The following is a 10,010-nucleotide window of genomic DNA, read 5'->3' on the forward strand; positions in this document are numbered from 1 at the left end:
GCAGGGCACCTTCTCAGCAAGCAGGAGCGCTTGCAGCTGTAGGGGGCGCCAGTTTGCCAATTCCCCACACAGTGATATGATAGAACAGATAGATAATAGAAAACCGCTTTGCGGCGCAGAGGATTTTTTTTGTTTTGTTTCACGTGTCATGAAAAAAGTCCACCCTGGGCGGCTGCCCGCTTCGCCAATGCCCAAAACCGCTACTGAGTGTTGTCTAATAGTGAAAACAATACCCCCCACACACTGTTGCAGCTGGTAACAATAAAAGAATTATTGCATGGTAATAGTCCCAACATGTTATTATTACTGACTGTATAATAATGTGCACATTACGAACAAGCATTTATTTACTCAAGTCTTGATGTTCAGTGTCTAATGATTGTTGTTCTGTCCTCATCAGCCCTGACTGGAGGTCCTATTTCTGGAACTTACCGTTTGAAGCAGTTTCATTTCCACTGGGGAGCCAGTGATGACAGAGGATCTGAGCACACTGTTAACGGTGTCAAGTTCCCCTGTGAGGTACTGGATCTTCTGGAGTTTGAATGGGGACTAAAAGATTAGAAAGTTTACCACAGACACAATTCATGTTATGGAATAAACAATGAGGTTTATGGTGGTGCTGTCCTCTTTGTCAAGAGGCTTAGGTACAAATTCTAAAATGCTTCTTATAATTTTTCACATATAGTATTTTAGTATTGGCTGGTTGGTTAGGTTTAGGCATGACGAGTGGTGAGATGGCAAGAAACAAATTTCAGGGTAAATCAGAGGCAGAGTAGGGGTGGGTCTTCCCATTATGTGAGCTTGGCAAAGGTAATTCAATTATTCATGTTATAAAGCTATATAAAAATCTATGCTTGTCTTTTCAACATTGATTAGCCTAGCACATAGCATATCTAAGTAAAGGAAATGAGAAAGTTGACCAAGGTTCCAGAAAGGGCAGGACTTGTGATGGGTCAATTCATTGTTTATCCTAATCATTTCTGATTCATAGTTGCTTATTTTTGTCAAATTAGACATTGATTAGACCATATTTGCGCTGATAGCAGTTTCTTCTCTGTCTTAAACATCCACATTGCTGATGAAGATGACACACTATGTGTAGTCTCTGCCTCAAAAGTCAAACTTTTTCTTTTTCTTAGCTTCACCTGGTGCACTGGAACACTCAGTACCCTAGCTTTGGAGAGGCAGCCTCCCAGCCTGATGGACTTGCCGTGGTCGGGGTGTTTCTCAAGGTGAGTCACCTGTGACTGCACTACAGACTAGGCATGGGAAAGTACTACTAAGTATACGTGCCCTATGGAACCGTGTGCAGTTGTTGTAAATAAAGTTGTGTATGTCTGTGTTGTGCTCCAGATTGGCGCTGCCAATCCCAGGATTCAGAAGGTCTTGGATGCCTTGGATTCCATCAAGACCAAGGTAAAAACTGTCCCAGAATACACAAAACACAGCTTTGCTGAATACAGATGTGTTCATATAACAATTTAAAAGATTGGGAAACTAACAACTCAGACTTTCCTTCCTTCTTCCTTCCTCACTCCCTCTCTTGCTTTTCCGTTCTTCCAGGGAAAGCAGACCACCTTTACTAACTTTGACGCAAAGACCCTTCTTCCTAGTTCTCTGGATTATTGGACCTACGATGGCTCCCTGACTACACCCCCCCTGCTGGAGAGTGTCACCTGGATCGTTCTCAAGGAGCCAATCAGCGTCAGCCCTGCACAAGTACTTAACCTGCTTCACATACGCTTACTCGCTTTAGCTTCATAAAAGGGTCATTGTGCAAGAAGGATTTGCTCACTATGAAGAATGTACAATATACGATTTACCCCTATTGTGCTGCAGTGCAATTCTTGATTGAACGTGATACGATGCGATGTAATAGAATATACTATGCAATTCAATATGGTAAATATTAGGGTTGATTGAGGTGTAATGGTGTACTCACTCGTCCTTAGTACAGAAAGTTGGATTTTTGGTTCTGAAAACAGATTGAGAAAGAGATTTACAGAGAAGAAATCAATCTAAACATAAAATTATCATAATATTTCTAAATAAGAAAGGCATAAGGCCTCTAATAATTATATATAAACAAACTGGATTTTTTGGGGGGGGCTTTTATTGCCTTCATGATGATAGTGACAGCTGAAGACAGACAGGAAAGGGGGGCAGAGAGAGAGGGGATGACACGCAACAAGGACTCAGTCTCGGTACATGGGTTGCAGCTCTACCCACTGAGCTAACCGGGCATCCCCAATAAACTGGATTTTAACAAAGCATCCCAAGTTCAGCCCAAATTGTATCCAACGCACACTTTTCTAATCGGATGTGAATTGGTGAATTTTACCATCACTATTATTGTTAATATCACAAGCCATAAAATGTGAAAAAGATGTGGGTATGTCTATGCATCTATGCTGTATGCATCTTGTTAGTCTTGTGTAGCTTAAAATAAAGCGAGGTCTTTAGTAAACAGAAGCAATTTCTTGGACAGCCCAATACACCAAAGGTCAAACAGTACATTTTAGACTATTTAAGGCCACAGTGACATTTGTTTTAGCTATCACTGTTTTGAGATTGGAAGGCTGTTTCCACAGTAAGGTAACAAATACATGTAGTGTTGAACTTTTGACAGCCAAACAACTAAACCAAAGCCATAGGCGGATTAAACACTAGATATAATATAAATATAGGCTTGGAAGGTCATATGGTATGTGTGTTTCAGTACATGTGTTTATGTACATGAACACAATTGCCTGTGTGTATTTGTGGCAGTCCTAAATACAGCCATTTTTCTAACTGCTTGTTTGTGGGTTGGACATGCTGCTTCGGTACAGCTTTCCAATCACGTAGTCTGGTAAGACTGCTGCTGAATGCTCCAGTGGGAGGTTTTTTGTCATATTTGGTGAAACTTTCACTATATTCTGACAGTGGAACAGTAGTTCCTTTGGTTCGTTGTAGCGCTTCTAATAACATTTGCAAAAATCCCCTGTGCATGAATGAAAACAGCCAATCAGAGCCAAGACAGATAGCTGAACGCTAATTTTTGCAAATGCTATTGGGAGTGCTAGAACGAGCCAGGGGAGCCAGATATTTTTGCAGATTATTTGTACCACTGTCAGAATACAGTGAAAATCTCAGCAAAACTTGACAAAAAGTTATTTTTATTAAAGTTACCAACTGCAGCTTTAAAATCAGAAAATAAAAGTGTTGAGCCTCAGGGAGTCTGAGAAATGTCTGAGAAGAAAAGAAGGCAATCAGTTTCTGCAGAATTAAGACAGCTGTTATCTCTTTTTATTTGTATAATAGCCTCATACATGCTTTAGTCTTTGATTTGGCAATCAACACTGGCTGGAAGTATTTGTGCATGGTTTAAGGAGCCAGAATGCCGGTCCAAACATTGTCAAGGTCAAGACTGTAAGAAGCCATATCCATATCATGCTTTAGAGCAGGGTGGGTCTGAGCCTTGAGTGCCTTCTGTTTCACTTAGATTACACTGTCTGCTCATATCTCCAGTAGGCAGTTTGCACTCTATCTCTTTTACATAATTAATACTGCTCCACTGTACCTTTATGTGACATAAGGGTGGAAGCTAGAGGGGTTAAAAAATGCATGGCCACCCCAGTTTGGTGTCAAATGCTGTCAAATTAAACAAATCAATTTAGATTAATTTTAAAAAACATATTAACACATATAATTTAATGACCTATTATGGCCACATTTTGGTGATAGGCTAAAGTTTGGAAAAAATGTCTGAAGATTTGGAAATGAAATAATGTATTTCTTATGCCACCTTTAGATATTTTTATTCAATACCTTACTAATGTACTACAATATAGTGTTAAAATTTGTTGACTTTTCCAAGCAAATATTGACATATCTGTGTGTTTGTGATTAAATCAGTCTATATTTCTGCCACCCCTTAAAGTCGCCATGCCACCCTCTGGACACCCCATAAATATTTCTCTAGATGTATTTTTCTCCCTGCTCTTAAGGTTTAGTGCTCAGTTATCCTTCCCCAAATAAAACCTAGATTGTTATAATGAAAAGATATGCTTCCATAAAGAAATCTGTCCTTTCTGCAATGTAGAAATGAACGCACTGAAACAGTACAGTACAGTGCAATATGTACTTTGCTATGAAAGAGAACTGCTAGCATTGCTGAATGAGCCTGATGAGGGAAATTAAATCCGAGCTCACTAGCTAGCTAAAGGCTAAATGACTCCCAGAGGAGTTGTTGTTTATGCCATTCTGCTGCTTTACTCACTCATACACACACACATACACACACACACAGCCAGGCCTTTCCACCTAACAGGTAGGCCTTCTCATGGTTCCATGAGCTCAGTGTCCAGAGGGTTGGCTTGTTTTGCAGAGGTAAGTGGAGACTGCTTCAGTTGGTGGACAGTTTGTACATCTTCAGGAGGGCTGTGTTTTGCGTCAACATGTGCACATGGGAGATAATCACCACAGCGGGAGGGTGTGTGTGTGTGTGTGAGGTGGCTGTCCCTGTACAACACTGGGTTGAAGATAAACTGGAGCAAGTGCAGCAGCATATTGCGTTAAATATCACATTGCTGCTGATAGTTTATCATTTAACATAATCCAGGTAGTCCTTCCTTCCCAGGGACTGTGCATAGTAAACAACATTGTGTTGCTGGTCCCTTTTCTCATACGCACTTTGGTTTGACCAACTGAGGATACAAGAGCTCATGGGAATGTTTAATCATTCTGGTTCCTATGCAACAGACTCTGTGTCCCATTTGCATTAGAGAAATGGTAATATAACAAAATATTTGTTTCTAAATTTGAAGAAGTGTTTGTTACGACGGAGTATTAGGGCCATACTAAGAGAAACAAATATTATTTTGGGGGGGAAATTACAAGAATAAAGTCATAATATTACGAGAATAAAGTCATAATATTACGAGAATAAAGTCATACTATTAGGTCTACGAGAATAAAGTCGTAACATTAAGAGAATAAAGTTGTAATATTACGAGAATAAAGTCATAATATTGCGAGAATAAAGTTGTAACATTAGGAGAATAAAGTCGTAATATTACGAGAATAAAGTTGAAACATTATGAGAATAAAGTAGTAATTTTATGAGAACTGTCAGCCTGTTGGCTCAGCCAGCAAAACTGTTTAACGACGAAATTATCAATACGTTAGTTTACCTGTCAACTGTACGGTTACTGTTCGACTGCTGCGGTATGATTGGGACAAACAGCGGCTGCTGGGCCAGGCTGAGGCTGCTGTTTGGTTGAGCTGCTCACGTCAAGCTCGTATTATTACGACTTTATTCTCGTAATTTCCAAAAAAAGAAAATAATTTTTTTTCTAAGTCTGGCCCTAATACTCCGTCGTAGTTTGTTAACAGAAAGTGACAAGTGACTGTCAAAGCTCTACCAGACTCCAGAGACTCAGAGAGTCTGACAGTAGCTGCTGGTTGGTTGGCTCGGATTACCAGCATGTTGCTGTTGATGCTTTCACTGTGTGAACCTATTGTGACATCACCCATTGGTTTGTGAAGTACCGTATTGAAACTTGAGTTTGCCATTATGACCATCGCCATGTTTTTTTTCAGAGCCAGCAAAAGTGATGTCTGACTAGCTTCATCATTAGCTAATGCATTTTTCAAGCTGCTATCAACTCATCAATATGCATCTAAATGTACCTCTAATTTTAAAAACCTTGTATGTCAACTGTATACATTGTGGAAAGTAAGTACATGGATATCAAGGATCCAAACCCTGAAATACACTCACTCTTACAAACTCAAACTGAACAGTCAGTCCAGAGATCCACAGCCACATGAGCGCCATCTTGTGTGTGTTTGGATATGAATTGCCTTTAAATTCTAGCTGTAATATAAAATTAAAAATAAAATTATAACTGACAATGGTATAATTATGATAATGCACTCAAAAGTGTCACTGGGCTCTCCTCCAACTCTTCTATTATTCAAATCTTCCAATGGTATAGCTCCCAATAGAAGCTACCATGGCTTAATTGGTCCCACGTAAGGGGGCAGACTCACAGATTCAAAGATCTCTGGAGATGGAGATGTTAGAAACAACACATATAATATTGTGCAAATGCATTTGCATTACATTTCATGTGACTCAATCCACGTCCTGTCTCTCCTTCCTCATTAGATGGCCAAGTTCCGTAGCCTCCTGTTCACTGGAGAAGGAGAGGCTCCATGCTGCATGGTGGACAACTACCGGCCTCCTCAGCCTCTGAAGGGTCGCCAGCTCCGCGCCTCTTTCAAATAAACCCTGCTTTGTCTTCATAGCTTTCTAGCCCCTTTGCTTGTCGTTCCCTCCCGAACCATCTTACTCACCTTGCTCTCCATATGCAGTCTTTACTTATCTTATATTAGCCCTATTGACATCAACTTGAAAAGTAGAACGAAGACCCATCTGCTTACACTTTCTGGGTCACAGACTAACTGGATGTATCTTGAATAAGAGAACTTTAAAAGTGAAAAATGTAAGATTTGTATGCTTGTATAAGTGTCAACAATCTAGATTATATTTTGGACAATTTTATTTACATAAGAATGAATCATATCTATGAACTACTAGCAAGGCAAATGTTTTATCATGTTCACAGCTCTAATCAGCACTGCTCCCTCAATCATACAGATTATTTGATGGTTGAACTGATCAGGACTCAAAAGCTCCAGCAGCCTTATATTTAATCATATGTGTGGAAATGGCTGGAGTTGGGAACAATGGCTAATTTTATTGTCATTTTATGACAACTATTACACAACAAGTTTTCCAAAACAAAAGTTGCTATATTTACAGGTATGAATATATATAACATATTTTATGCTGATGTTACTCGTAAAAAGTAAATTTTCTGCTGATTAGTGATGTACTGAAACTGTCACAACTACTACCAACATTTTGGCCCCTTCTAAAAGTGGAAATGTCAGTATACATAAGAATTTCAATCAACAGTAATAAACTTTTTGTTAGCATTAGTGAATTGAAGTTAAAAAAAATTAGTACTACTGAGGCAACTGCATATTATGGGATCATGTGTGCCATGTACTACAGTTGAAAAGCACACCTAGTGCCTCTGAGGCAGATGTAGGACTAAATTACATGCATTTCCATACATACATATCCATCATATATCCTTGTTTGAAAACGAAGGCCTTTATCCTGAAGCTTCTTTCTATGCATTTCATTGTGTTGTGACAGCTGCTCAGATTGTGAAAGTTAATGTTTTTATTGATGCCTCATTTTCAGACAAGCTGAGTGTGGATAGACGTTTTCAGTGGTGACTACATAGTTGTGCACTATGCAACTAGAGTTTCAGACGTACGATCACCTCATAAAGGTTATGTTATGGAATGCTCCAGTATGTTAGGAAGAACCCAGTATTGGCAGATGGTACAGCCTAGTGTCCACACTAATGTGTGTAAATAGAAATTGTGTTGTCTTTTTCTACGTTGGGCTTCCATTCCAACCCCACTGACACATCAACTTTGCTGTGGTCATTGATTAAGCAAACTCATCCTATCAGCAGTAAGTGTTAACTCCATTTTTTATATAAATTATGACAACTGAACTACCTATCACCACAGTGCATTAAACAACATCCTCAAGACTCATGTAAGACAGAGCTGTTATGTAAGAAAGAATTTAAAGGATCAATTTATGGCTATACATTAACACAAGCTGCAGTATCGGTCATAGAATTTCTCATTAAATATTGATATTAACTAAAATGAGATCAATGGCAGGTATATAAGACCAGCATAATGTGACTCTTTTAGCTCTTAATGGTATTGAAATTGAAAGATTACTTTATACTATAAAAATTAGCTTTCAGAGTGTGGCTATTGTGAAACAGCTGTAACCCTTTAAAGTGTGTCTCTTTAAACTGCTGTTAAATCACAGATGAAAAAATGTTTTGTGTGAATCCGCCATGTCTTAATGGAAAATAATTTTTATCAATAAAAACTCAGAACTTACAGATTTTCCAAGTTGTTCTTTTCGCACAACTCCCAATCACCTTCCCCCCCGGGGTCGCCCACATACCCCAGTGTGTTTTGCAATGTTTCTATTAATATTGCCGCAATAATACAGCACAGAAATATGATTTAGATACTGTCTGAATCTGACTCTCCACTTCCAAGTCTATATTTTCTGAGTAAGAGTGTATGTGATTCACACTAATTTATATAGAATTTTATTCATATATTCCAATATTTTTGTGAACCTAAGACTTTGATGAACCCATTTTAAGCACCAAACCAATTGGTCCACATAAGTAAGAGTGTGTTTTCTCAAGAGATTTGAAGGTTTAGGGTATTCACACAGGGCTCTAAGAGAAATAGTGCCCCATTATACTGATAGCTGAGGTCTTTCTGCACATTTTAAGCATGTTACGCAAGTCCCTTTAAAGGGTAAATTTAAGAAGATATGTATTAATCAAGAAAACGTCATTAGATGCCAAAGGGTTCATATTAATTTGATATTCAAACTACAGAATGATTCCTCAGAGGATTTTTCTTTGGTTAGCCACAGACTGTGACTGTGTGAGACTGTTTTTTTAGCCATGCTAGCAAAGTGGTGGATAGCAATGTTGGACAGTTGGTTTGGTCCAGACTGAAATATCTCAACAACCATTGAATGGATTGTCATGAAACTTTAGACATTTATGGTTTCCACAGAAATGCTAATGACTTTGATGATCCCCTGACTTTCCTCTTGCGCCACCATGAGGTTAACATTTGCGGTTTTAAGCAAAATGTCTCAAAAACTGATGGATTGTCATTCTAGTATCCACTTTTCTTAGATGATACCTTTGGTGATACTCTGATTTATCATGTAGCGCCATAATGATGGCCTTATGTAACACTGTTTGGCTGTTTGTTGGTGTCTCTGTCAACACTCTTTTGTCAGTGTTGTCATCATCACAAAACATTAGCTGGATGGCCTTTGTTTGACAGTTGGTCTTTAAACAGCCACTCTGTCTCCAACTGCCTCTTTCAGTTTCTCAGCTGCAGAGATGGACAGGAGTGGGAGCTGATGACTGTGATTTCGAAAAAGTGACAAAATCAAAGAACGCAGACAAACAGAAAAATGTGCGATGAAAAAGGACAAGATTTTGTTTTACTGATTTACAGTATTTTGTATAAATATGTGCTCACAGATTCAGAACTTTCTTGATCGTCAAACAATCTCTCAGTCAATCAGTCTCTTTCAGTTTCTCAGCAACACACTAACTGAGAAAGTTGTGGGAGGAAGTGGAGGTCAGTGATACTGGTAAAGACTGAGGGTAGGACTGCACAATACGGCAAATACATCTTACATTTTGCGCTTCTTTTGACCGCTGTTATGATTGCAGTATGATTCACGATTAGTGTGATGATTATCATTTTTCCATCACAAATTGAGTTTTCACTAAAATCATCATTTGTTGGGGTCTGTACCAAACAAAAAAGATTTGTAAGCCTGGGCATCTGTTTAGAACCACAGTACTTCTTTATAATAATGTTTGTCACATATTTCATCTTTATCAAACAAATTGCAGCTCTTGCTATTTTGATAATGCACTTGGCCATATTGTAATATTGTGGCAATATTAAGTTTGGATTAATGATGATATGAGATATACTCCTTGTAGAGGGAGGATTAAGCAGATTTTGTAGCATCTGCAGGCTATGGCAACATCAGAGAACAGTAATGCTGAGTTACTGACAAGTGTTTCATACATAATGAAAGAGCACTGAACCCAAAAAAATCTTATCCAATCAAGTTGACTTAGAGTGCAGGCACTACCGGGCGGCTGTGGTGCAGAGGCAGAACGAGTCATCCCATAATCAGAATGTTGTTGGTTCGAGTCCTTGAGCAAGATACTGAACCCCATATTACTCTTGAGTGTGGGAATGAATACATTAGCTTCTGTTCGATGGGCTTTGCCATCCAGTGCCGTGGCATAGGCAGAATAGGCAAATGCTTAGGGGGCGCCACAATGGGGGAAGAAAAA

General features: G+C 38.9%; 1 protein-coding gene across 1 annotated transcript in view; it reads left to right on the plus strand.

The window, feature by feature from the left end:
• The window catches only part of cahz (carbonic anhydrase), an 11,194-nt gene extending 3,205 nt beyond the window's left edge, over window positions 1-7,989 (plus strand). The window contains exons 3-7 of the mRNA XM_035670488.1: window positions 401-519; window positions 1,140-1,232; window positions 1,354-1,416; window positions 1,564-1,719; window positions 6,155-7,989. Of these exons, the coding sequence (XP_035526381.1) occupies window positions 401-519; window positions 1,140-1,232; window positions 1,354-1,416; window positions 1,564-1,719; window positions 6,155-6,274 (551 nt within the window). The 3' untranslated portion in view covers window positions 6,275-7,989. The remainder of the gene's footprint in view (window positions 1-400; window positions 520-1,139; window positions 1,233-1,353; window positions 1,417-1,563; window positions 1,720-6,154) is intronic.
• The last annotated feature ends 2,021 nt before the right edge of the window (window positions 7,990-10,010 follow it).

The sequence above is a fragment of the Morone saxatilis genome, unplaced genomic scaffold (assembly GCF_004916995.1).
Source record: "Morone saxatilis isolate NCDOM2014 unplaced genomic scaffold, NCSU_SB_2.0 Contig23, whole genome shotgun sequence".
Lineage (NCBI taxonomy): Eukaryota > Metazoa > Chordata > Actinopteri > Moronidae > Morone > Morone saxatilis.